Below are 27,904 nucleotides of genomic sequence, written 5' to 3'. Positions count from 1 at the left end.
AAATTACCATACGTAACGAGTGGCCGAAGTTGCAACAGCTCTCGCGCGCAGGATGAGAGCAGCGAGATGATTTAATGCGAGCGCAGAGCTTGGACGGCGGGCCGGCCGGCCAGCCAGCCGCCTCATTGTCGGACGGTGGCTGGTGGCGACCGCCGGTTACGCTGGTGCGCGGCGCCTGCTGCATTTGATTAGGCTATCTGATTGGCTCGCGAACGAGCCTTTTCCTGCTCTCGGCCGTCGCGGGAGAGGCTGCGCTGCGGAGGTAAGGCGCGCAGTGCTCGCTGGGTCGACAACCAACCAAGCAGCCAGCACCTCTCAGGGTGCGCCATGATCCGCACCCTGAGCGCCGCGCTGACGCCGCTACTGCTGCTGCTGCTACTCGCGTCGGCCCAATCGTTCCAAGGTAACTGTACCATATTTTATGTCTTAATTATGCAAATTGAGAGTTTGAGACTAGATTTCGCAGACTTTTGCTATTATTTTCGGCCGTGAGTTCACACGCTTGGACCTCAGTTTATTTTGAATACGAGTCAAATTTTTATTGCGTTAATTTTTATCGTCTATCGCCCACGGGATGGGATTTCTTTCTTTTTTTATAGAAGCATCGAATTCAAACAAAACGCCCGAATGCATTTTACTTACAATCAGGCCTTGAATTTCATTGCAAAACGGATTTAAATAACCTTCAGGACATTCAGGAAGTGAACGACAAAATTTAAAAATCGGCTTTGTTCATTTCGCAGAAGAGCTTTTAAGTCGAAACTTTAAATGGATGGACTTGAAAAAAATCAAATATTTATTAGCTGCAGCGTATATCTACCATATTCAGATCCCACTATGCGGGTCCATTTGAATGCAAATCGGACCGAAAATTGAAACATTTTTCTTGTCTGCCGCCGACAAGTCGTTTCACATTACGAGCAGTTTTGCAACCTCGTGTTTTACGAACTGCAAATAATAATAATAAACGGGTCGTTGGAAATTGTTATACATATCGATTATCCGGAGTGCTTCGATCGAGGTCGCGTAACCTGATAACTGCGCGATCAAAATCAAATTAAACGTTCCTGGCGCGGTGCTGTGTACATACGACGATATAAACTGTGTATATAGCAGCGTGGCCGCACACGCAGAATCCAATACCATCGTCATGACATTCGAGCGGACGCAGCCTATAATTAAAGCATAAATTTGCCTCTGACTGAGGAGGTGGACGTCAGGTGCCAATCGCTTGTTTTTGTCTCATTAGTCCTGCATGGCGCGCGGCGACTGACCTCGCGAGAGGATTTTGTGTGGCAGTAGCGACTCATTATTTTAATAAAAGCGGTTTTCCTTGAGCATCATTGTTGGCGGAGAAATTGTTTAATTGAGACTTTTCAAAAAATGTAACTTTACTGTTCACCGTCGCCATCGCAGCCGCCGCCGCCGCGTGCGACAGTGGAAAACAAACACGCGAGTGACAGCTAGAGAGCTTGTATAAAACGATCGTCTCTCTCTTTCACACACACACACACACACACACACATAAACACACACGTAAATAACGCATGGAAGAATGCATTTACTCTCTGATCGTTTGCTCTCTCGCTCTCGTTCGGTCGCCCATGCAGCAATTGCCCGCGTCTAATTGCTCTCTGATTGCGGAAACAAAGCGGCTCGCTCTGCTATTCAGAATTGAATTACGTTGTTCTCGCTGCAAAGAGAGCCACCGCCTATAATACGAACGTACGAGAGGCCTCGCGCGACTCAACAAACCGAGAGAAACATCAGATTACGTGCGCACAATGCCGGACTTGAGCGATAGAAAGCTAGAGATGTTGGTTTATCGCAATTTTATTTCTGGTAATTGACGTCTGTGTTTGCTCCCTTAATTGGACGTCAAATTTGCAATTTATTGCATTGCAGCACAATGTTAAGCTCAAATAGAGATATGCAACAGATAAACATATAGCATTGAATCGGTTGCTTATTTTATTGTTAGTCCTTTAAAGAGATATAAATGTATACAACGCGCTCAACTTCAAATCTTTAGAGGTTATTATTTTTAAGTTTGTTCATTATGGTACTTTTTAAATCTAGATTTTAATGTAAATATAGTTGTCTCTATTACTGTAAACTTGCGAGGGCCGATTTGAGAGCCAAATTTTCAAATATGATGCTGGAATTTTTATAAATGACGCAAAAATGTGGAAACAGTTTTACAGATTTTTGCTGTAGACTGATGATACATTAAAAATATTTAAACCATAATATCCTGTCGTTCAGTTTAAAAATCATTTGATTCATTTGAAGAAGAATTCGTTGAAAAATAAGATGTTTTGACGCGACGTTGAGAGATCGTTGTCTTTGTCAACCATTCAATTGAGTAAACGCCTCAGAGTGATAAAAAATATAAAAAAATTCTCTATTGCATAAATCAAAGTTTTAATTTTTAGCTTGCAAAAGTGGCTTCAAAATTCGTGTTCTTTTCAAATTGCGAGCACTGCCTCCCTATACTTGTAATTTCTAGGATATTTTCCTAAACAAGGCATACACCATTAAATAGATCTCTTGGAGTGGAATTAAAAGCTGCCTCAAGTAAATGGTTAAAGTGGTGTAAAATTTCAAGATATTTTTTTCCTTTTGCTCCGCACATCCCGTAGGCTATGAGCTCTCCGGATTCCAATAACACCGCTGAGCGGATAACATGGGGCTCGAGTGGCCTCCTCGCACCGAGGTCTTTTATTGAAACGCCAGACATTTGTCCCTAAAGCCGGTGGAAAGGTGCGAAAATCAGCAAGTCGAATCGGCACCCGTGCGCATTTTGAGTCACTAATTTAACCAAATTTTTGCCATCTCTGACAAAGAGCAGCCAGTTTTAGATCCTCGTAATGCTGAAATATCTCCTATTGCCTTGTCACTGCGAAGAATGTCTTTACAATACGAGTCAACGGGCAAATGCAAAATTAGCAAAATATAATTCTTATTATAAGGCTTTGCTTTTGCTTTGATTAGTGCAGTTTATTGTGTCTGATTTTTAAATAATTAACTCAAACTGCTTTATGCTTAATCATTATTTCAAAGTAAATCTTAAAATTATTAAACAGAGAACTTAGCATGGAGTAATTTTTCCGTTTAAGAGTCCTCAATTTATAGAAATATTTTATTTCTGAAAATGGACTGGTTTGAATTGCAATATTTTACTATAATTATTTATCAAAGTATTAGCTAGCTGTAAGGTTTTTGAGCAAGAATCATATCCTTCATTTTCTTTTCGAATTTAAAGGCGTCATTTTCTTTTAGTACCTCACGATTGCAATAACCTTGAAAATTAGGCCAATTAATCAAATGGTTTTTAAAATATCATAAATAATCTTCCTCACTACTATAGACGATAAGAAAGAGTGCAGAATTAAGATTAAGAAGTTTTAATAATAGCAAAAAGGCAGATCTCATATAGAGCTTGATTTTTTGCGGGGAAAAATCATTCAAATTTTCTCGCTATTTCAAAAGGAAGATTTTAAAGAAATTTTTTAGGGAAGGAGGGAGGAAAGGGGAAAACGATGAAAGAAGATGTGTAAAAGGATAACACTACACATGGCAGAAATAAACAAATTTGACAGATGAAGTGTTGGGTCGTGTGTTCTGCACATTTGGAAATATCAGGGAATCACTCGAATTTTTGTGAACGCAGTTCGGCTGCCTTGTTCCCAGTTTTTCCGAGCTTAGAAATTCCTGCAGTCAAGCTAGTGCCCTAAATTATACAGAAAATGTTTGATAATTTCTTTAAAATCCTCCGTTTAAAGTATTTATCTTCCTCATGGCATGGTATTCTTAATCCCGTTTGGTTCAAATGTGCTCAATTTTGAATTTTCGACGATCTTTTCAGACCACTCCATTTCTAAAAAATTCATGCATTCCATTTTACAGGAATTTTCACTGGGCAGCTGACTGACTTTGAGGTGGTCATTCCACGCAAGATCGGTGCCGGCGGCGATCTGGAGCACCACCACCCAGTGAGCCCGTGGCACTCAAGCAGGTCGAAAAGGGCCACCCTGGACGAGCACAAGGTGCAGTTTGAGGTGCCATTGCGGGATGCGCCGCTGATCCTCGAGCTGTGGCCCAGCGTCGACTTCATCTCGTCCAGACTGAGCGTGCACCGTCCGAGCGGCAGGAGACGTCGCTCAATCGGATCTGCCTTCCACTCGTGTCACTTTCAGGGCGTCGTCCAGGGCGAACCTGACTCGACGGTCGCGCTCTCCGCGTGCAGCGGATTGGTGAGAGATCGCTGTTCGTTTTCTGCTTTATTAATCACATACTCTCTCGCGTGCGCACGGGGAATTTGACACCTCCGCGCGCCGAGGAGATTTAGGGGATTAACTTATCGCGCGACAGCGAAATTTCGCGGTTATTTGTCGCCACACATTAGCCTCAAGTCGACTTTAATCTCCGCATTAAAAGACACGCCGTCTGCTCGTCGTGCTAATCTTCGCTGTATGTAAGCTCGCATGCAAATCAGCCTGACGACAACGCGCACATCTTTTATCGCCGCTAAAATCTGAGAAAATGACGATAAATAATATCAAGGGTCGTGAATTTTAAACCAGCCATTTTAATAGTGATTCAAAATAAAAAAGTTTCATAATTCATAAGTAAATGTTAGGGCATTCAAATTAAACAAACAATATTTCTTTTGTGTGAATGTTTAATGAGCACGATATTTCATAACACGGAGCAGTTATTGAGGCTAAAATATTAAGTTCCTAACCTAGTATCAAATTCAATCCGTTTTTAAGTCTTAAAATTCTACCTTAGGGATTGGAATATGAGGCTATTTAGTAAATTTTACATGAATTGAAGGTGCTTAATTTGATGACTCGAAATGCTAAAACTGTTCAACGGGCTGGGACGCTGGACCGGTGCCGACTCGCCACTAAACTTGTTGGTTTTCGCACCTCTCAATCAAAGTTTAAATCAAACACCTCGTTGCGGGCAGGCGAAAAGATGGCAAAATCAGGCCCCGTGTTTTCCGCTCGGTGGTGAGCTCATAACCCAACAAATGTGCAGAGTGGAGGCTCTGAAAAATAAGTATGCGTTTTAGAACAATTCAAATAATTGTTGATATAAAAAGGTATCAATTTATGACCTTTGTACATTTTTCTATGATTATAAGAACATGTTTGGAATCTAAATTTAGAGATTTTTATTAAAAATACGCCAAATTTGTTTAGTTTGTAAAAGAAAATTAATTTTTGTACCTTAATGTTTCAACTTTGGCATTGGATATTTTCGTACGCCAAAGGGCCTACGTCTCCATATTTTTTTAAATCACGGTATGTATTGATATTCTTCAAGAAAAAAAAAACGTAAATGAATCAGAAGAACGAAACTCTTTTCGGCAAAAAGAGACAAGCAATAAATTCTCGTTGTTTAAAACAGTCTGAATCAACTATAAAACTCAAAACCATCTATTTTGATCAAAGTCGTTCTGCAACTAAAGAGGCAATAAAAACTACAAATTCTTTCAATATTAAGCTAAAAAGAGTATAAGATATGAGTGATAAATGGTATCCATTCTCTGAAAAAGAGGCCAAAATGTAGAAGAATATCTCACAAGTCACAGAATAAAAAAAATTCTGTACAGAGTTGTCCTCTAGCCGATATGATAATTTGCAGCCAAAAATTCACAACCCTAAATAACCTTCTGGTGTATCTCGTAAGAGCGAGAAAGCCACCTATAAGCGTTCGAGTCGGTACTTAAAACCAACTTACTGCTCGTTATTTATTTGCCTTTGCCGCACAAATAGCACCGTTTTGCAATAAACCCTGTCTACGTTTATCTCTTTCTGCACGGCGGGCGCGGAGAGAACGAGGCTGGCGCGTTGTGTCATTAGAATTATGAAGGTGGCGCCAAATAACTACTTACGAGGTGTAGTCCGGTGTCTGGCCGGCCTGCATACTTTTACCGACTCGAAATTTTTTAATTAAACCCGCTACGCAGCACATCGGGGCGAATCAGATTGGAAAAGGCCCCATTTCTTTATTATTGTTGTTAATAACAACCTGACAGGAGTGTCTGCGACGAGTGCTGTTTGTGCAGAGGCGCAACCAATGCTTCAAGTGTTAATATTTTCATTGGTATTTATGACTCCCCGGGTAAATTGGCGGCGCCAACCGAGGCCGAGATCACTCTCTCAGGCAGGCAGCCTCTGAACCGCGCGCGATTTTATATGCCACAGAGTGTATATCTGTCTTTTTGCGCTCGGCACCGCGGCTCCGGTAGCTTTTCATTTTGGCGCCACGGCGCGTAATCCAGTTCAGAGCCGCCTGTGCCTATCCCACACGCTGCGTTTCGATTTATAATGCGACACAGCAGCCACACTCCCCAGGGGTCGTCAATTAAGAGACACATGCCATTTTTATTGGTTCGTCCGCCGTCGTTATCAGCTTGAAATTTGACTTTTAGTGTTATTACTCTCTACTTTTGATTTGAACGCGCGCTAAGAGCATCAAGCGGCCCTAATACTCATCATAAAAGACGAGTTGCTCACATGCGAATCAATAATTCAGTTCGGACCTCGCTAAGTTGTCTTCGCGACTATCGGTGAATTTTCCATTTAAAGGCCTCCGATATATTTTTATTCGAAATCGTCGTTGATAACGAAATATCAAACAAGCACATACGGTTGCTTGGAATGGAACGTTCTGTGAAACAACTGATTTATTTAATAAAAATAATAATAAAATATTAACATAAAAAATAAAAAAATAAAAATTTCAATCAGAGCTGGGAGGGCAATTAATTGAAACATGGGAGATCATAATTATGAAATGAAAATATCCAAGCATTTTTAAATTTAAAATATGATTTGATAAATGGTATTTGTATGCATTTCATTGCCTTGCTTTGCGAGTAAAGTATCCATTTTTGAAAGCAAATAAAAATAGTATTTTTGCGCTAAAAACTAGAAGTACATATAGTTGTACATGTATAGCGTAATTGAACAGCCATTTTTGCTTTAAAATGTGGCTTCCAAAAATTTGTGTAATAACAAGAAATACTGACAGTTTAAAAATTAATTCATGTCTTGTAACATTTATTTTCAAGGTTTGTATTTGTAGATGACAAGACTATTCATTTTTTATTTTTTTATTGGTGCAAGTGATAAAGAGTGAATTTAATAGAAGTTTAGTTCAGATTATTCTCCGTATTAAAAATTACTAAATGTATTAAGATCAGACATCTCGAGTTATAAATCCCACTGCATTTTTGCTGATTGCATAATAATTGCGAGTGTTTCAATATTCCCCTATAAATTACGCATTTTTGGACAGACATCATTCAGTAAAGTGGCATCCAAATCCAAATCATTTTATTTCTTTTTTAGCTTTCGAAATGATCAGAAACCAAACAAAATTAAGAAATGTTTAGCTTTAAAAAAGAGGACGTAGGTTGAAAACGACCTTTTCAAAATTCAACATTATCAATATCTAGCAAACAAAGTAAAAAGCTATATTGTATTGCAAACAAACGAAACCCGTCAAACGAAGTCTAATTAATAGCTACACTTTTTTCACTCTTGGTCCTCGTGTTAGTGGTTTTTGAACATTCGAAACGCCCTGAGTCCGTTCCAAACGCTGGATCAGGCCAAAGGGCGTGCTCCGTGAAAAAGAAAGAAAGGAGAAAAAATCGGGCGCCAAAACACGGCGATCTCGTGCGCACAATGATAAAAAGCCGGCCGAGCCACCCACCCGGCGCAGGTTGTTCCTTTCTTTGCGGCTCGCAAAGGAAGCCGTGCAAAATTAAAAACGGACGCTGGCTGATTTACAGCCACCCATTTATCGGGAGGATATGCCGGTCGGCAACGAGATGCAGCACCCACCGCCGCACACGAGGAGAACTCTACTTGAGAGTCTTATTTAGAGACACTCATGAGCGTGTGTACACATACGCTGGTAAAAAAGCAGACGGCCGCTGCGCAGCGGCAATTTTTCAAGAAACGCCAAACGAGAGTCACGACACGGTTTTAATTTAATGACTACCGCTCTGGTGACTTTTTGACATTAAAAAGCAGACCACTCCTCGAGGGCTTGTTGCGTTGCATCACACGCGCGCGCGTTATTTATTAGCAATATATCTTTATCAGCCGCGGATCAATGTGTCTCGCTCACTCGCCAAAATAAATTATACGCCGCGCGCGCTATTAAAACGGTCTCGGAGACACCCAAAACTGACTCATTTTTTAATAACACGCCGTTCCTTTTTTTGCTGCCCGAGTCGTAATTTATTTCACTCGTGATTCGAAAATGGTTTATTGTTGCTGTTGTAGGCGGGCATGGTGCGCAGCGAGAGGCACGGAACGCTTTGGATCGAGCCGATTAGGAACGGAGGTGTGAAAGGACATCAACATGTCATTTACAAAAGGCCTTCCTCTTCAGCCAAAAGCGCCTCCCACAGCTGCGGAACAGAAGGTTCGCAATGATTCTTATATGAGCCTTGGCTTCGCAGATCGTAATCAGAGAGAACCAATTTAGAACTAACCTTTCTTCTCGTATCTGTCTGCTGTCTTGAAAAACGGCGCTCAGATAAATTGGTTTGGCTATAATTGAATTTCTTGATATTTAGTTGAAGCATGAAGAGACTTGACTTATTATTTATGATGATAACCTGATAAATCAATTTTGTGAGTTTAAGTACAAAATATTATTCTGTAGACCGTTGATTAAAACTTAAACAAATACCGTTCAAAGTTTCATCCAGCGAGTTTTTAGACCTTTCCTGTTACTGTCTTGATCTATTTTATCTATTTATTGGAATCAGAACTTAAATATGCACTAAATTATATTCTTAATATTGGCAACAAACTATTTTAAATTCAATTTTCAAGATGTATACAAAGATTAAAAATAAAGACTAATAGATCAATTGAAGCTTTTAAAGAAATTAAATGAAACCTAAGCTAAAACTACGCCAGCCCATTAATCCTAGTTTTTATAAATATGTTTTTCACCTTTTAATCAGAGCCCCCTCGCATCTTCAAAAAGCCAGACGGCACAAGAATTAACAGACTGAAAAGAAGCACGTCGCAAGAACAGTACGAAGAAAATTTCCTGCTTCCTGAGGAATTAGCCACGCGGCGGCCCTATTTGGGACACAACTTCAAGGGAGAAAATCCGCACGCGTTCTCCGTCAGCAAGGAGCGGAACGTGGAAGTAATGGTGGTGGCCGACCGCAGCATGATGGATTTCCACGACAAGGAAAGCGCCTCCGACCTCGAAACTTATCTGCTTACCGTCATGAATATGGTTTGATTAATGAGCGCGCGTCGCTTTCAGATAACTCACGATTTCCTGCATAGGTATCGGCATTTTACAGAATCCCGAGCCTGGGGAACAGGGTGAACATTGTTGTGGCCAAGCTGAGGGTCGAAGACGAAAGCATGCAGGTGAATAAATGTCAAGAAAATTCCAAAATTTTAAACCAGCAAGTCTCTTACATAATAAGCCAATTTCTTAGGCTTGAAGTATGGCGAAAATTAGCATATGACGTTCAAGAAAATATAATTTAAAAAAAATCGTACATTTATTTGGTTAAAACAAATGCAAACATTCCAAAATAAGTCCCAGAAAATATGGAAAATATATTACAACATTCCCATATTTGATTAGGTTTGAGGGGTGACGCGTTTAATGTCCTCTATATGCTACTGAAGAAAATTCTCTGATTTTGATCCTTTTCCCATTGGACAAATTAGCCCCGTCAATAATTTTAAACCTATCAAAAATTTTTGCTAGAGTGGTCTCTCGTTCAACGTGACAACTAACGCGGACAAGACACTGGACAGTTTCTGCTTCTGGCAAAAGAAGGCGAACAACCCTGACGATGAATCATCTGACCATCACGATGTAGCCATCCTGCTGACAAGGTCTGCGTCAAAATAATGAACGGTTGGGACATAATTTGTAAAAATTAATTCCAGGGTGGACATTTGTTCCAAATCTGACCAGCCGTGTGGCACCTTGGGAGTGGCACATGTCGGTGGAATGTGCGACCTGAACAGGGCGTGTTCGGTGAACCAAGACAACGGCCTGAGCGTGGCTCACACCGTTGCTCACGAGCTCGGACACAAGTAGCCAAATTGAGACGGTTCGTGTTCAATAATTAAATAACTTTGACAGTTTCGGAATGGTGCACGACGCGGGGGACGAGAGCAACAACGCGGACGACTGCCTCTCACGCAATGGGTCGGCGCTACACATCATGACGCCAAATTTCGACGTGGAAACCACCAGCATGGAGTGGTCCTCGTGCAGCCGCAAGGCTATAACCAGATTCTTTGAGTAAGCCGCATATGATCGCGTGATGGTAATAACTTCTAAAGATGAATGCCGACAGCAAAGGGGACGGAGAGTGTTTGAACGATCAATCTATTGATGCCGAAGGGCCGACGAATATTTCTGAACTTCCTGCAGGCGCCCTCTACGACGCAGACCACCAGTGCCGGCTTCAGTACAGCTCGTTAGCAACCTCTGTTTGTTCGGAAGAGGATGATGTGAGTTAATTTGGGCTAAAATAATGATATTCCATTGAATATTGTCTGGCACTTTTCTCATAAATGTGAAATAGGTTTAAATGAAACTTACATGATATTGTTAATTTTTGTCCTCTTCATAATTTTTTCTGCCAATAAACTTCTGCTTAGTGATAAATTGTTTAAAATTGTTTATAAAGATATCAAGGAGGCTGTTCTGGAAATAATTAGGGTAATTTTAAATGATCTGTAAAGTTTGAAATTGAAATGAATGAAAAATATTTTTGTAATAATGGGAATAATGAACAAATTGTTTTAGTTTTGCTTGTATTTATGGTGCTCTGTGAATGGCACCTGCACCACATCCTTGCGGCCTCCAGCGGATGGAACCAACTGCGGGCACAGAAAGGTATTTTGATTTTTATTAATTTTATGCAGAAAGCAGAGTCTTTCAAAAACTATATTTATTTAACATTCGATCCAAAGCAGTACATCCACACAGAAAGGGTTTCGTTTAATGATGAATATTTTTACTTATTCAATGTAGTGACTGAATCATTTTTAATCAATCGTTGCTTTTAGAAATATTTTTATCTTTTTGTAGTGGTGCATGAATCGAGAGTGCGTGGAGGTGCGGGACAGCCCTGTTGCCGTTGACGGTGGCTGGGGCGAGTGGCGTGCGTTCACCGAGTGTTCGCGTACTTGCGGAGGCGGAGTGGCCACCTCCGAAAGGGACTGCGACCATCCGAAGCCGGCGCACGGAGGTCTTTATTGCACAGGCGCGAGGAAACGATACCGCGTTTGCAACACAAAAGTAAGAAATGTCTTGAAATTTAGTCAGGAAATAAATATGCATTAAATACAGTCGTGTCCGCAGACAGAACCCAGTTTCAGGGCCCAGCAGTGCGCCTCTTTCGATCCAGACTGGAAGCCATACTTCGTTCCTGGTGAGTCGCAAAGAAAATACAATTTAAAAATTACGTCATCGAATATTTTTGTATCAGGGTCGCCTTGCTCGCTTTATTGTACGAACGAAAGTCTGATCGTGGAAGCTGCTCCTGTAGTGAAAGATGGGACTCCGTGTAATAATTTATCCAACGACATGTGCATTGAAGGTAAATGTAGGGTAAGTAATCGTGAAAACACGGCTTTCAGACAATAGCTTTGTGTTCTCGTGTACATCGCGAATTCCGCTCTTTGGTGCAGATAGTCGGGTGCGACTGGAAAGTCGATTCGAGGGCCGAGGAGGACGCCTGCGGCGTTTGCAACGGCGACGGCTCGCAGTGCATCACCCACAGCAACCACTTTAGCCGAAAAGACGGCAAAGGCATGTTGTGTTCGGCCGGATTTAATAAAAGCACCCGTGTAATCCCGTTTTATGTCGTGAAGAGCAGGTATGCAGGCGATAGCGGATATTCCACCCGAGGCACGCAATATTCGCGTGGAGGAGACGGCCAGTTCTCGGGCGTTTATCGCGTTGGGCCCGGCGGAGGACCGTCTTTATGTCGACGGTCGCAGGTGAGAGCGAAAGTTCTTTCGCGGTTAGGCAACCCGCGAGGAACGCACGTCGACCGTGCTGCATACTTTTAATTTTCGGATCGCGGCAATTGAGTCTGACGTAAATGTGAATTGATATGGAATTTACCTCCCGAAAAAGGCTGGGCAAAGGTGAGAATAACTACATTCCGGTGGCCGGTTCGATCGCAACCTACAAACGCTGGGGTCACCGAGAGTCGCTGACTGTTCACGGGCCAACCAATGAATCTCTGCACGTTTATGTGAGTAATAAGCTGCTCTCGGTTTACGGCCTTTTAATTTCAATACCACGCTCAGATAATTTACCCGGGAAAGGCTCGCATCAAGTACGAGTACACGGTGAAGAGAAAGCCAGGACGAGTTTCCGAGTTTTCCTGGCAATTTCCAGATTGGTCAGCCTGCTCAGTTACGTGCGGGACCGGCGTTCAGGTTTGCGTCCATTTTTAAAGAAACTCGTTTTAAATTTCACTCTTATTACTAAACAAGTGATATTGATTGGTAGCTCATGTTCGCAGGTTGCCCGTCCACAGTGCATGGAAGGTGATTTAGGACCGACGGATAACATCAAATGTTTAAGCGCTGGACAACCTCCAAGTCCACTGATTAAAGCATGCAACCTGCCTCCCTGTCCTGCCAGGTAAAGAGAAAAAATGCTATAACAAGATTTTTATCTAACTGCAGCAAAAATATAAAAGTGGGAGGAATAATATTAAATAAAAATTCAGGCTATGTGGCAAAAGAGAAGTTTTGAAGACAAAAAAAATATATCAAAACTTTTACTTACGGGGGCCATCCAAATAAATATGATATTTTGTTAAAAAATAAATTCAGAAGAGGAATTTTTAAAACCAGTTTTTATTATGAAACCAAGTTCCATGGGTTTTATTTTGATTCTTTCGCACTCAAAATTATATCAAGAGTATTGATGAGTTTATTTAAAAACCTGGAAATTAACTATCTAGCTATTTATTTTCCAGGTGGTGGAGTGGACCCTGGCAACTGTGTCCCTTAACGTGCGGTCCGTGGAACACCAGACGCCACCGGACGGTGCTATGCGTCCGCAGCCTAGAGGAAGGAGCCGAGTTCCAGGCTCTTCCTGACGAGGAATGCGACCTGGCCACGAAGCCGCCCGAAGAGGAGGCATGCCCTGGCCTACCGAAATGTGATAGGTACCAGCCGAGCGAGGAGCACGTGGGTAAGAGCAAGTTGGTCATCAAGGTGGCGGCCACGACAAAGCCAGTTCGCCAGAGGATGGTGAGAAGACACAGAAAGAGGGCCGAGGCTAGGCTCCGTAGCCATCAGACAAGGGAGGAGAAGAGATTCAGGTGGCATGTCGGCGACTGGACTCACGTAAGTAATTTTTATCAGGTTAAAAAAATGATCTGCCAAAAAATCACAAAATACGTTCCAGGATTTAGTGTTTAGATATCAATTGCTATTCAACTGCTTTCGATCGTTGAAGAATCTAAAAATTTAAATACTTTCAGTGTTCAACAACATGTGGTGATGGAATAAAAAAACGAGGTGTGAACTGTCAACTGTCACAGAGTGGACATCGCGTGGCAGCAAAACACTGTCCAGGCAAAAAACCTGTCGACTATGAGCCTTGCAACTTGGTAATTTTATCTCGTCAATTTAAAACAGAAATAATCTAAACAAAAGCTTTGCAGAGACCGTGCTCAGAGTGGATGGTTGGGACCTGGAGCAAATGTGACTGTGAAGTAATAGGAATGTCCACAAGGACAGTCAAATGTCCCAGACTGAACGAATGCAGCGAACTTTTGAAACCTGAATCTGCCAGATCTTGCTTGGAATCGTGCTTTAATTAAGACGAAAGATGCCGAGATCTTGTACAAATTAGTGATACTAACAAAATACATTAGTTTATTTTATAAATCATATCAATCACGTATTCTTATTTCAACCTTTGACCGGCAGAAAGGTCCATCGATTTTAAGATCCTGCTGTTGCTCATCTTTGCTGCGCAAATAAAACGCTTTTGGTGCTTCTCAGATTTTAATTATGCTGTCAAAAAGTCGGCAGTGCCCCGTGCAGATGACGGATTACCAGAGCAAAATTCATTTATTAAGGCAGAGCCAACTGCGAGAGAGTCGTCATTCTGGGCTCTGACCGAATACTTGTCATTAAATCAGCGACGTGTGATATTAAATCACTTCTTATGGCTAGCCTGCGCTGCTAACTCATAATGCCGCTTGTCCCTGCAAGGCATCGAGTGAAAAATTCACTCCTGTATATCCATAATTCATGTATCCCACCGAAAATATGACCTAACGCTACACCAAATTGTTTTCCTCGTTGTTCTTTCATAAGCAACCAGTTTTGTACGAAAAAAAGTGAAGTCACTGATATAATTTAAACTTCAGTAAAAATTGTGTTAGGACATTTGCAACACGAATGATACATTCTCTCGCTTATCGCATCTGAATCGTTCGACGAGACTCTCAAATTCGATAAACGCATTTTGCAATCTGACTGCGATGTGAAGAGTTAAAGAGTTTTGTGGGTCACGGCCCGCACTCGCACCGACTGAGAAGTTTGCACCTGCGAAATGGACCGACATGCGCGGCACTCCTTCTATCCACATACAAAAACCACTCAGTCTGCCGCGGCGGTGCCCCAGAAAAATTGAATTATTCAATGAGATGCAAATACGAGGCATTACTCACGCTCTCGCCGAGGCATTTCATTCAATGTAGTGTACGCCTTTTTTTGCGACACGCGAGATTAACAATTGCATTCATGTTTTCGACGAGTGAAAAGTTGTCCTCCACGCAATCAGCATAAATCAAAGCCGCGTTCGATTTGATTTTCCTCGGCTTGAAACCGACAGGCTAATTTGTTGATGGGTTTACGGCGTCAGTGATTTTGAACGTTCATTAAGGTCAATTATCACTGTAAGCAGGTGCCAATGCGAATGAGCAAGAGCCAAGCGAACGTGAGGCCAAATAGATCTTGAAAGCGAGCTGCCGTGGGGAACGTTTACGCGCGCGCGTCTAGCTTTGTACTAATTTTATTTATGGACGCAAACAAGCCATTCACCTGTGGCGATCAATCAATCAGTCCACTCGCCACGGTCCCACTCTTAAGGAGACCGGTGCAAACAGGTTTCGTGCAGACATGCAAATATTTAAACATCTGAGCGCGCTCGGCGATTATCTCGTACAGCACACGAAAAGTGAATTAAGCTGCGCTTTCGGTCTGGGGCTGAAAACCTGCGGTGTCAGCAACTTAAAAACATAAAAAATTGTGAGTCGTGATTCGAGTAAGAGATTTCTGTGGCTTCATTGAATGTTTTTGTATTTTATTTGTGTTGAATTTTAACCCTTTAGGAAAAGAAGATTAAAGTTTTTATTTTTAAACATTTTGAACAACTATAGCTGAAACTGGTAACCAAGAGGCCACGTAGAAGGATAATTTATGTGTAGACATCTAAATGGAGTGAAAAAGAAAGTGAATTTAAATGAATTTCCCATTGCCATTTATACAATGGTGATAATATTTGGAAAATTTAGAAATAAAATTTTCTACACTTAATAAATCTGCTGGCGATTGAGGAAGCGCTGAATGCACGTGACCATGCAATCGATTTGTTAAAAAAGCACAATCAATATCGACTCTCCCTCCAAGCCATTCATTCACACGTTTCTGCCGCTGGTGAATTAATCTCCCGGCCGCTTTTGTGTCGACGCACACGTATATGGATATTGATCACGCAATTAATGGCCGGCTATTTTTTGTTGTTAATCGCCGCGCACAAGAAAACAAATCGTTAGTCCCATTATCTCCGCCGGTGCGATTATTTGCTCAACCTTGCCTGCAAGCAGGGAAAAGTGAAACTAGGATTTTGAAGTAAAAACGCGCTTTTATCAGCAGTCCAGCAGCAGAAGCGATAGTTTCTTATCAGAAAAGCGATAATTAGTTTTAAAAACCCGCTGGTGAGCCAAAATAGAACAGCTATTTGTTTTGAGCGTATTGACTGTGAATTTCAAATATAAATAATAGTCCAGGAAATGAATCAGCGAGATAATAACCATTTACGCCCAGATTTAGCCTGCGGAAGAGGGTCAAGTGAGGCGAGAAATCGAATTGAGACTTCCTTGTTCCCAGGGGAAATCTTCAGGAAGAGTACAGCCTCCCTCGAGTGTAAATGGAGCTAAATGTGACATAATTGGAATTTTTCTTGCTCTCACAAGGGACCTACCAACTGCTTTATGCGTCTACATTGCGTAAATTTCTATTTCGCGAAATTTATTACCACCCGTGCATGCATGCGTGTTCACTGTCAGAAATGATGTCACCACGTTGTGATGTGATGGGTTGATATCTGCACACAATTCTACACGTTTCGCAACGGGCCCAAAGTGGCAATCCAACGCTTGTAAGCTGCGAAAGGAATAGATTGATTTAATTTTGGCAAACCAGCAACTGCGTCACACTCTTTGGTGGAGCGCAAGTTATTGTTTGTGCTTTTTTTTAATGCGATGTGACTGCAGCTTGGACCAGGGCCAAATTTCAGCTTTCCTGCAGATAACTGCTAAAATTTGCGATTTAAATCACGAAATCCTTGGCAAGCACTGAAGGATTTTAGAGTAATCAATAAACTTTTTACGTCCCTTCTGTATAAAGTTACTGCGAGCTCTGTTATCTCTTTTGCGCGGGGTCAATCTGAACCGATAGTATTTTTTACATCACTAAATACGACGCCACAAAATGTTGTTTGCAAGCTTTATGTTGAATGAATCTTCGCTTTGTTTTAATTGCGTTGTGTAAAGTAAACAAAGTTTTACCATTCCATTAATTTGCTAGGCATTCTTTAATCAGTTGATTCTTATCAAAAAAAAACTTATCAACCTTTTGCATGTAGTCTTGACCTTGCAAAAAATCTTCTAAATGTTGTCTATAATTTAAAACATTTTTTGTCTCTTTAAAAACTAATCTCAGGGATCGATTTTAAGTCGACTTTGCTTAAGGTTAACTGTAAAAAAAACTCGTAAAAAGACAATCAAACTTTGCGAAAATCTCCGCAAAGTTTGCACAAGATCAAAAACGGCAAGCTAAATATAGGAGCAAACACGAACCCCCGTGATTTTGTCATGCAGTAATTCCGCAACCACGTAGTTGAAAGGCAGAAAAGTTTGAAAGAGTGTCGCCGGCCAATTCTAATGGCCGCTGCGACGCGAATTGGGGTCAGCTCATCAGGGGTGGCGGACTTTGGTGCATTGCGGCGCGCATCGTTGTGCAAGGACTGCAAGGTGCAAGGGTATCGCGGGAGATGCACTGGCAACATCAGTCCTTCGAAGGCCCGGGTCGATGCTCATTCAGTTCGGCGGCGACGGCGATTGCGTCACACCCACCGCGGCGGCGATCTGTTTTGGCGTGCCGCTCGCTGGCGTGGGGAACACGGTCGAGCCGAGCGCCGGCCTCTCCAGTCGTCAACAGACGGTGGCCTGCGACTCAACCAAGGGTGAACACCCGCCGACATGAATCAGCAGGAAGACGACGTCTTCTGGATCGCAGAGTCCGAGAAGGAGAGGCTGCTGGAGCAAGAGTACAAACTTGGTGATATTATTGGAAGGTATATTATATCAATTTTTTTATTTTCTACAGTAATTTTCCACACGTTGCGATAAAGGTGGGATTGAGGGTCGCATTGTTACTGATAGTGAGACGATAATTTTACAATAAAAGATTTGAATTGGAGATAATTGCTGTTTTCTGCATTGTTTGCTCAGGAATTAATTAATGAACTGTCGGAGCAGAATGCATTAACAATAATTAAATGATGAAGTGTTTTTCCTTTTTGCTCGTGATTAAATTTTTGTGCCTTCTGCGTGTACTGGAAGAGGCGAAGCAATTGCAGCGAAGCCCGTTAGAATATGATATCGGCGCTATTGCTTTGCGCCAATTCACATCGGAATTTTCTAGCCTGAGGAAAGTTGGATTGATTGACTGGTGCTAGGTTTGAAGGTTAATGGGGATTGACACTGGAAAAGCCTCAAAGCCCCACAAGTTTTTCGGTATTGAACAATCAAATACGACGCGCAACAGCGATGTCCGCCGTGCAAGCTCATCACATGGTTGCGCGAGGAATTGTATTTTCAGCATTGAAATCGAAAATAAACACGATACAGTGAGGGTGGCTTGTTTGTTTTGCAGTAGTTCACAGGTGCTGACACTGCTTTTTTGGGCAAACGCGGGGCCATTCTCGAGTGTAAACAAAGGAGTGCGCGCATTGTTTGTCTGGATGGCACAATATTTAGCTGACACAAACAATCATTCTAAATTGCGAACGCTTCATTGAAGAGGGTTGCCATTATTTTGCCAGAGCTATTCTCAGTGTTTGTTTGACGTCAGTTTATTCAAAAAAATTTGTATTTAGTAGTTTAAAATCTACTTTAGAACGTCAAACTAAAATTATATTAGTATTAATAACAACAACAGGGAAATAAATGCAATTATTCTTTAGCTTTATCGATTGTTATGACGCTCATAAAGTGCTATTAGGATTATAAAGCGATCGGAGTTAATTAATAAAAGGCCTGGAGATTTTACAAGTTGCAGAAACACGCCCATCAAGCACGTTTAATTGAAAAATAATTCAATAAGCACATTCCGGTTTGCAGTTAATGCCCACATTAGCACCAGTAATTAATTAATATCGATTCCCCTCCAGCCCATAATACACACGGTGTTCCTTTTAATTGGCCTAGATTCCGAAATAGGAATTTCCATCATGCTGGTGCAATAAATACGGCAGCCAGGTAGGGAATAATAAAATCAGCCCGATAACATTGTAAACTCCGCGACTGGAATCGCAATATCTTCCGAGAACTACAGCGAGAACGCGAGAGTGGTTGCATAACCAACAATGCAATTTCCTCGAGCAAGTGGAAGAAGTGCTCAGGGCACCAAACGCGGCTGAATGGACGCGCGCGCACAATGGGAGCCTTGGCGCAATTAAAACAAGAGCGGCCGCTTAATTTACGACCCGCAGACCTTGTCTTGACACTTTTATTCCAGCTAGAATTCACTCGGCGCTTTACATATGTAATTCCCGTACATAACACTACGCACATGTACCACTTGTTGCGATGGCAAAACACGGCAGTAAATTTTCAATTATCAAAACGGCAGACTAACAATAAGCGTGAACTAGATTTTCGGGCTGCTACAAAATCTTTCCCTTCGAAGCGGCCGAATGCATCACGCTTTTTTGCATACGACCTGTGGGAAAATGGCATTTATTCTTGCTCCACGATCGCCTTTCGCACCGAGAAAAATGAGTCTAATTAGAAGAGTGAAGCCCGTCTGTAATCACAATAATTGAGCACATGCTCGTCGGCGCAAACAGCTCATTCAGAATTGCTCCAGGTCTCGTGATCTATATAGCTGTCTGCTAAATTACAAATCAGGTGTGCATTCATACTTGATGAGTTGCGTTAAATTTAATTGAAAAGCAAATGAGCCGCTTCAGGTGTTGACGCATAAAAAATATGTATGTAGTCCGAGCGAGAGGGCAGGCACGCGGAATTAATGCCCAGGCGAGGCTAATAAAATACGCAGTTTGCTCTTTTTGTGAGTCACGATCCACTCAAGGGACGATATTTAAGTTTGCTCGTATTTTCAATCAGTGTAAAACCTCAAAAGCCTCAAAAGCTTCCTTTTGAGTACTTTGAGCCGCTGTTTCTCGGCTTACTTCGTAATGAGTTGAGTTTTTTTTGCAGGAAACTTTGTGGTTATATACAGTTAAAGAATTCAAATATGAAAAAATAGTTAATTGCCCTTCTCTGTACAGATTTTAAACCGGGATGGGTGAATTAAAGCGAATCCATTACCAGAGCATTGAGAGATAACTTTTCTCCTCACTTGTTCACTTAAACCGGCATATCGTGGTTTTAAATCAGCGTAGAGGAGATGCATTAAGAAATGTTTCTTATTTTAATTTAATTCCCTATAGAGGCGAGTAATTTACATATCATTTATTCAAATTTAAATATGTGCTGTGCACTGATCAAAATGCTAATGATTGTGTTTGTGGTTGAATAATTTAACAATGGGAATTTTGCTGGCTGAAATACCGTGAGTGAGCCACCTTTTGACATTTTCGCAAGAAAGGTAGCGTGGCCGATAAGAAAAGGCGCGAGCTTAATTGACTCTCGCGGGACAGGCTCTCACTGTCTCATTCAGTGTGCGTCTCGCTCGTTATCGTACTTTGCATCTCCGTGGGCTGCGGTGCTGCTGCTGCTTTGAGCGAATTTCCAAACCACATGCCGAGCGGGTCGCCTGTCTTTTCAGGCGCGCGCACAAAAAAGTGCTTCGCAATAACCGTGTGCTCTCACACACGCTGACGCATATATTCGCGGCAATGGGGACGGATCTTTTTTCAAAGAGAGAGGGCAAAGTGCGTAGAATTCCTTTTGGTGCTGACTTGTGAATTAAATGCGAGAGGAACGGGCTTGTATACCCTTGCTTGCGTTGCGCAAGAGATGCCACGGCTCAGGCCGGGGGAAAAAAGCGAGCCGCGGGGCTGTATCCAAGCAATATTCCAATTTAAGACAAAGGCAAGGCCTTATGCACCGCCGCTATCATGCAATCGCTGATGATTAAGCCACTCCGTAGAGATAGTTTATTGCACCTCTTGACATTACAAAAGCGCCGAGAGAATAGATTGAGCTGCCCAACGTAAAAACAGTGCATTCGGCATTGATGAGACTTTTTTGATGTGCGAGTAGTGGTGCAACGACAATAATCAGTAAAGCGCGTTACACGGGATTCGGGTTAAGATACCTTCATCCTCGAACGAGAAATCTAGATCTGACAGTGAGCTTTTTGCACTTGCAGGGGTGCATCATCCACAGTGTACAGATGTCTGCACAAAGGGAGGACAGAATGGGCGTGTAAGGTGTTCAGAAAGGTAGGTTAACAATGAATTTAGTGTGTTTGCATCAGCAGTTAAAATTCTTATGAAATGGCTGTCGAGACGATAGTGTGTGGTGTGCCCACTTAATTTTATCGTGGAAACAATCTTTGTCTGCATGAATTTAAAGAGCAAGAAATGTTAAAATATTAATATTTTTTCACTTGAAAAATTAAGCCTTTGAAAATAAACCACCGTCATGTTTATTGAGGGGATTGTATAGAGTATCATATTTTTGTTGTCTACCCACTCCCATTCATGATGATGAAAATTTTCATCATAAAACTTGAAATCAATTAATTATTCAGAACTGGTTCAAAGAAAAATAAATAAATAGCATATATTGAAAAGGTCTATTTAAATTCTTATCAACAGCTATCCAATAATTCAAACTATCATCCCAGCATATATAATTAAACACTCCAAACTAAAAATGATATTAGGGATTCAAAAGTGGGAAATTAAGAGCTTTTATTCGTGCGCCAGTTCGCACTTACAGCTCTATATTCTTGTTTCCTCTGCTCGACATTTAACAACTCGTTAAGCAAACTCAATGAAAATTATTAGATCACGCACATCCTCATTAAGAATTAACTCGATGCCGTCCGAGAATTGAATAGATTTGATTGATTACATATTTCATCATTTGCAGTCGGGACTGAACCGGCGCGCGGCGCAAGCCGAGATCGGCGTGCTGTTCAAGCTGCGTCACCCCAACATAGTGAGTTTCGCTGAAAAACGAATACGCACTCGCATCGTCCCAAACTAACGCAGTTTTCTCGCTTTTCCCTCTCGTTGGCAGATCGGCTTGCGGGAGGTGTTCGAGACGATCACCGAGATCCAACTGGTGCTCGAGCTGGTCACTGGCGGCGAGCTGTTCGAGCGGATCGTTGAGCGCGGCCACTACAGCGAACTGGACGCGGCCAGCGCCCTCAGGCAGATCCTCGACGCCCTCCAGGTGTGTGAATTAATCGCCGTCGTGACATTTCGCTGGCCGAACAACTGGGTCACATCAGGCGCGAAAATCTCCCTCGGGGCTCCACTCGTTATGGGGAAGCTATTTCGAATGTGTGATGTCAGCACTTTCGGGGTCGATTATGCCTTCTTAGTAGAGACGAGAGTGCAATTAATTGGGCCTAATTACCTCATGTGTATGCGCAATGAGTTTTTTATGAGGCGCAGCTATTAAAATAGCGGCACTTAAATAGCTTTTAAATAAGTGTCGAAATTTAAAAAATATAATTATATTTATTTCATTTGATTCTCACCGGCAAATGTGAAATTCCCAAAGTAAAATCTTAAGTGATCCTGAAGTTCCGAGTCTCAAAACCTAGCTCATGCCCAAATCTAATTTTTTCTGTGGTAACATTTACACTTTTTGTGTCACCGCGTCTGTCAAAGAGCACTCCAGGACCGAATGCCGCACCCGCCCGGCACAAAAAGCATGTGAAGGTTATTTTGGTTCACTTTCAAATTGGCCCCGGTCACACAATAAATTCGCTCTGAAAGCAACTTTTAAATATTTTCGTGCCAGTGTTGTTCTGTTTTTTTTCACTCCACGCATAATCGATCTGGTCCGCTTTTACGAATGGAAAAGTAATGCTCGCGGGGGCGAAAAGGGCAGCAGTGAGTGACAGTGAATCTGATATTGCAGTACCTGCACGCTAATGGAGTTGTCCATCGGGACATCAAGCCGGAAAATCTTCTGTACGAGACGGACGATGATGACTCCAAAATCAAACTTGCGGACTTCGGCCTCTGCAAAATGCTGCAGTCGCCATCTAATCCGGGAATGAACACGCTCTGCGGCACAGTGGGATACTGCGGTAATTTAATTTCTGTTCGTCGGAAAAACTTTGAAGCTCCCGCGACGAAAGGGAAACTGATTTGCATTCCAATATATATGTTCCAGCGCCAGAAGTGCTTTTGCAAAAGAGCTACGACTGCTCGGTGGACTTGTGGAGTTTAGGCGTTGTGGCGTACATTATGTAAGATATTCTCATGGATTAACAGTCGGAACACGTCATCGGTGAAGGCGCGCGCAAATCATAATTGATTATCATTACATCAGCTCGAGAGTTTTGCATTCAGGGTGTCAAACCTGCCACTCTCAGTCGATCCGAAACTGAATGAGAACTTGTTTTCTAGCTTATTCACAGAACAAATGATTGCCCCTCTCAAATTTGCATCACTGCGATTAAGGAAAGGAGCCAATATATACTTGCAAAACTGCTCCCAGTCTAACGTGTTTTAATTCTTTTGTTGTCCTCTGACGTCTGCTTTTCCAAATGACTTGCAATATTCTGATTTTAGGTTGTGCGGCTACGAACCGTTCTGGGACGAGGCCGGCGAACTGGCTGTTTGTCGCCGAGTGGTCGAGGGCACTTTTGAATTCAGCTCTCCCTGGTGGGACGACATTTCGGACAGTGCAAAAGACCTCATAACTCAAGTATATGTCCCTAAACTCTCGAAACACTTGCAACTTTATTCAAAAGTTATTATTTATATTATTTATTGAAAACCATCGGCGCACAACTTTTAATTACAACTTTTGTTGCTCATAACAGGTAGCTTAAGACAATGTTAAAGTTTTTTTTGTTACAGTCGAGTAAATGATACACACTAGCAAAAATAATAAATAAAAAGTATTAAATAAACACCACCACATATATAGGAATACAAATCCCCAAATTAAATAATTGGTCGTCAAAAAGCCCCGAATTAAGATAAAAATTATGGAGTAAAATATTCTCAGTAGATCTTTTTAGGTAAAATACGATCAAATTATTTTCTTTCCTATTGCAGCTCCTCCAAGTGGACCCTACGAAGCGGCCAACAGCGGCCACGGCGGCAAAACACCCTTGGATAAGAGGTGTAACCCCTCTCGACTTCCACATGACACGCACCATCAAGAAATTACGGGAATTCAACGCGAGAAGGAAATTCAGAGTGAGAATGCACAGCTCGTTGCGTTCAGAGGGCTAAAATAAAAATATTTTCAGGCGGCCACGCACGCGGTTTTAGCGACGAAGAGAGCCCTCTTCTTGGTTTCGCCCGCGGCGCGGAAGGAATTGAAGGAATTGAAGGGGGACGGTTCTGTTTGCGCTGAGGCAGCTTCTTCCAAGTCCACTTAGTTTTAAGGGCGCTCTAAATTTAATCGGATGAACGGATTTCCTGCGCTTTAGCACTCTTCCAGGAGGAGAAAATGTGTGATTCGTTGAGTCAACAAAAATATATATTGTTCTTTTTCATGATGCTCTACGTTGTAAGTAAAAATCTGAAGTGTTCCTCTTATTTTTATGAAAGGAAAGAGAAACGAACGTGTAAACCTAACAATGAGAACTATACTACTTTTTTGCGCACGTTAAGAGTAGGAATCTTGTGTACCTAAATTTCTGACTCTACAAAAAGAGTTGTGCACCTTGTGTATTAAAACTTGCCTTCCTTTGAATGTTCACGTGAGGGTTTTTGATCTCTCCTCGCCACGTCCACCTTTGCTAGCTAGTGCATTTACCTGGAAAAGGCACTATCTATATTTTTAAAAGACCCTCCCAAAGGCACAGACGAACAAAAAATGCATTCCTCAACACCAGCGGTGCCTCAGTTTTATTAGTGGTGCATCAGAAGAGTAGATCGTTGCACGGAGCTCCTCGTTTCTAGCAACAGCAACACAGGTTTGTGATCATTTTTAGAATTGAATATTTGGTGTTCTTCTAGAAAACAGAACAAAAATCCCAGTTCATATGAAAATAGGGTGATCGGGACCAGGTGCCAGCGTGGAAAAAAAGACGAATTGGGGTGAAATGGTCACCATTTCTAAAAATGAGTATAAAACTGCAGTGAAAAATAAACAGCATTAAGTGTATTTTATCGATGCTGCTTGAATTTTTTTTTTTAAAAATTTGATGAAATTATTAAATTTCATGAAATTTTCCTCTTGACTGGCACCAAAAGCAAATAATTTCTTTACGATTGATGGATAATTTTGTATTTTTCATTTATATTCTGAACAAGCATAATGACGCAACAAGGTTAACGAACGCAGTTTCATGTTTGGCGGAAAGCAGCGGCGCGAAATGGAAGGTTAAAATCATTGTCACGCAGCAATATGACATTGGAAAGCGGAAACAATCCGTTTGTCAGTCACAACAGCTGAAATGATGTGCATCGGTTCAAAACCTCCCCAGCAGTTAACCATTTGCATCATTATAACCATGACACGGTATAACGCAAGAGTAAAAATGCTAACCGGATCAAATGGGAAAATCCAAGGCGGCGCTGAGCACAATTTCTAACGAGTTCGAGATTTGGTAGAGCTGGTCTTGAACACAGTTGAAATAATAATTATCTTTGATATAAGTTGGGTTTTTCCAAGACAATCATTTCCTATCGTTTTTGTGCTGTGAATACATGATAATGTCTCAATTATGAATACTAATATATTTTTATCTATAAAATCCCAGGGATCCAGTCTTAAAACAATTTTTAAAAAATGCAAAAATAAAGCACAGCCTAGTTAATGATCGAAATGCAGAATAAGAAGGATTTAAATTTTAAGATAGAAAAATTACGGATTCAGCTTGATAGACAGAGCTCAAGGTCACGCGGCGGCCCTCGAGCTGGCCCTGACGTAGTGCATCGATGTTGAATACATATCCAATTTTTCGTACCAAACGGAAGAATGGCGGAAATGAATGCTGGGATAGCCCGTGTGCCTTTCACAACCTGACTCGCGTCAAGAGAGCTGCTGCATCCAGCGTCAGAGCGTCCCAGCGTCACTTCATACTCACTCATAGCTCCACGCGTTGTGTATATTTACGGTATTACTTTCCCCCTCGATCGACGCCGCGCGCTCACTTTCTCTGCTCGTTGCGCGACCTACAAAGTCTCGTAGCTGTGACCACCTTCGACTAGTCCTTTGGTGCACTTTGCTTGCAGCACACGCGCGCGTCCTCGACGAATACACGATGCAGGTATGCCGCCGCCTTTTGGCTCATATTTACTTCTCGAAAATTGTTAATAGCCATTGGGTGGAATGAGTTTTTTAAACACGAGGTCAGAATTTCACGTTTTCTTTTTAAAAGGGGAATTTTTTCTATTAATCTCCAAAGTGGAATTACGTGTTTATTTTAATTATGTTTATTTTAATCTCGGTGATGCAGTTCTTGTAGCTGGGAATTCAAATTGTGTAACAAAAAGCAATTTTTACACTGCATTGGTATTGTGAGTTGTTTGTGCAAAGTCAGGGATTACCTTGAACAAGCTGCTCCAGTAATTATCATGTAGCGCATTCGTTCGTGATGAAGCAGCGATTTGTTCCACCATTCGAGCTATTGTGTCCACGCGACATTGAAATTAAGAGGCTGATTGCTTGATATATGAATCACAAAGTACGCAGTTCTTTCCAAATCACTGCACTTGCACGAATCCTTATTTTTTTGGTATATTCCTCTAACTATTAGACAAGCCATTGACGCAAAAAGCCGGCCAGGTTCGCCGAGTATCTAAATTAAAAACTCAAATTTAATCGAGAAACTTCTCGACGGTATTGAGTTGTAAATGTATCACGTTTTTAAGTTTCTAAAAGCTAATCAGAGCAGAGCGAGAGGTAGGATTCTCCGCGAGAGCAAACTCAAGAATACGTAGTTGCGCAAATACACTTAAAATATTGTAGATTATATATAGCTTTCTCAACAGCATTGCTAAAATGTGTTAATTACTTTCCGCTTATACAAAATAATCAAGTAATGGCATTTATTTCCTACCGTGAAATGATTAGTAAAATATGTAATTGTACGCGGGGTTACTATTCTGATATGTGAGTGAACCATTTATCCCACTAGCTAAAAATGTCAAGCCAAGATAAAACTGTATTTTAAATTCAGTAATATTAATCTTTTTGAAATACAAGCCAAATTGCAACACTTTTAACTAATTTGAGCATAATGCAGACATAAATTTTCACTTTAGTACAAATAAGGAGAAACGTCTCCAAAAGAATAAAGGAAGTTAGCATTTGGCAAACGATATTTACAGTAAAAATTATTGCTCTCACAGGAAAAGAAGAGGTAATTTATTCATCCCTTTTCCTTTTAAACTTTTAGGCCTTCAGATCAGCGATGCGTTTCTCAGTTTTGGCAGTGGTGCTAGTTTTGGCGCTCGCGGATACTGACGAATCTGAGGCAGCCCCCATAGATAAGCCAGTGCCACCACCATCCTCCTTGTCGGACCAAACACTGGAGAACGCGCTAAAAGACTCAAGATATATGAAGCGCCAAATCAAGTGTGTCCTCGGCGAGGTGCCCTGCGACCCCGTCGGACGAAAGCTCAAAGGTAGTTAATTTCGCATTTTAAATTTCAATGATTTAATCTTGTACGTCAATTTTCAGCACTAGCACCTCTGGTGATCAAGAACATTTGCTTCCAATGCACACCGGTAGAGAAGAGGCAAATCCAGAAAGTTGTTTCCCACATTCAGCGCAATCACCCAGCGGAATGGTCCAAAATCGTGCGTCAGTTCGGATCTACGTAATTTTCGTATTCTGCATTTTCACAATCCAATTGAACAAAGAAATCGCTGCCGACTAGACAAATTTTCCCATTGTGCGTTCTCTAAAAATGAAAGCCTCACTGCATTTAAGTATACTCTCTATTTATAGCGCTCTCTTGTGAGAAGACTAATAAACGAGAAGGGAAAAAATTCTATATTTTTAAAAGTAAAATTGTTATTTCTTAGTTTCAAGACATTTTATTGGAACATCTATAAAGATGAAATAGCGGTATCCACCTAACAAATTCTAAATTAATGTCTAGAAAACAATTATTGGTCCTTGAATTACAATAGCATTCTGCCACTCTTCCTTTGTAGTGACAATAAACGTTGTAAATCGATTCACAAAGTTATTGTAACCACAGTTGT

The 27,904-nt window shown here is 41.5% G+C and overlaps 3 protein-coding genes across 4 annotated transcripts; all 3 read left to right on the top strand.

Moving 5' to 3' along the window:
* The first annotated feature begins 122 nt into the window (after positions 1–122).
* Positions 123–13,952, top strand: LOC135938152 (A disintegrin and metalloproteinase with thrombospondin motifs 12-like). The gene is made up of 21 exons (XM_065481715.1): positions 123–403; positions 3,910–4,256; positions 8,310–8,451; positions 9,002–9,285; positions 9,339–9,425; positions 9,775–9,905; positions 9,960–10,109; positions 10,159–10,320; positions 10,376–10,532; positions 10,831–10,920; positions 11,116–11,325; positions 11,377–11,458; positions 11,516–11,637; positions 11,718–11,838; positions 11,906–12,029; positions 12,169–12,289; positions 12,345–12,476; positions 12,563–12,684; positions 13,025–13,397; positions 13,535–13,663; positions 13,718–13,952. Exons 1-21 carry the CDS (start codon positions 328–330, stop codon positions 13,874–13,876), a joined length of 3,321 nt encoding a protein of 1,106 aa, XP_065337787.1. The 5' UTR covers positions 123–327; the 3' UTR covers positions 13,877–13,952.
* A 3,523-nt stretch (positions 13,953–17,475) lies between these two features.
* LOC135938154 (calcium/calmodulin-dependent protein kinase type IV-like) lies at positions 17,476–24,442 on the top strand. The gene is made up of 9 exons (XM_065481718.1): positions 17,476–17,643; positions 20,910–20,982; positions 21,638–21,706; positions 21,788–21,943; positions 22,640–22,811; positions 22,898–22,973; positions 23,299–23,434; positions 23,791–23,934; positions 23,988–24,442. The coding sequence occupies exons 1-9, from the start codon at positions 17,549–17,551 to the stop codon at positions 24,117–24,119; spliced, it is 1,053 nt and encodes a 350-aa protein (XP_065337790.1). The 5' UTR covers positions 17,476–17,548; the 3' UTR covers positions 24,120–24,442.
* Positions 24,443–24,595: 153 nt separating this feature from the next.
* Positions 24,596–27,876, top strand: LOC135938156 (putative odorant-binding protein A10). 2 transcript variants are annotated; one of them, XM_065481721.1, is made up of 3 exons: positions 24,596–24,659; positions 27,090–27,318; positions 27,375–27,876. In XM_065481721.1, the coding sequence occupies exons 2-3, from the start codon at positions 27,105–27,107 to the stop codon at positions 27,515–27,517; spliced, it is 357 nt and encodes a 118-aa protein (XP_065337793.1). In that variant the 5' UTR covers positions 24,596–24,659; positions 27,090–27,104; the 3' UTR covers positions 27,518–27,876. The 2 variants fall into 2 exon arrangements, with proteins under 2 accessions (XP_065337793.1, XP_065337792.1); XM_065481720.1 differs by lacking the exon at positions 24,596–24,659 and adding an exon at positions 25,761–25,958.
* Positions 27,877–27,904: the final 28 nt, after the last annotated feature.

This window comes from Cloeon dipterum, chromosome 2 (assembly GCF_949628265.1).
Source record: "Cloeon dipterum chromosome 2, ieCloDipt1.1, whole genome shotgun sequence".
Lineage (NCBI taxonomy): Eukaryota > Metazoa > Arthropoda > Insecta > Ephemeroptera > Baetidae > Cloeon > Cloeon dipterum.
The sequence above is the reverse complement of the archived record's forward strand: the minus strand, read 5'-3'. Positions and strand labels throughout refer to the sequence as shown.

Coding starts and splice junctions, on each gene's coding strand:
- LOC135938152 (XM_065481715.1), top strand. CDS start 328: ATGATCCGCACCCTGAGCGCCGCGCTGACGCCGCTACTGCTGCTGCTG. Junction 4,257..8,309: donor TCTCCGCGTGCAGCGGATTG/GTGAGAGATCGC, acceptor TTGCTGTTGTAG/GCGGGCATGGTGCGCAGCGA. Junction 8,452..9,001: donor CCACAGCTGCGGAACAGAAG/GTTCGCAATGAT, acceptor CCTTTTAATCAG/AGCCCCCTCGCATCTTCAAA.
- LOC135938156 (XM_065481720.1), top strand. Junction 27,319..27,374: donor CGTCGGACGAAAGCTCAAAG/GTAGTTAATTTC, acceptor GTCAATTTTCAG/CACTAGCACCTCTGGTGATC.
- LOC135938154 (XM_065481718.1), top strand. CDS start 17,549: ATGAATCAGCAGGAAGACGACGTCTTCTGGATCGCAGAGTCCGAGAAG. Junction 21,944..22,639: donor AGATCCTCGACGCCCTCCAG/GTGTGTGAATTA, acceptor CTGATATTGCAG/TACCTGCACGCTAATGGAGT. Junction 22,974..23,298: donor GGCGTTGTGGCGTACATTAT/GTAAGATATTCT, acceptor TTCTGATTTTAG/GTTGTGCGGCTACGAACCGT.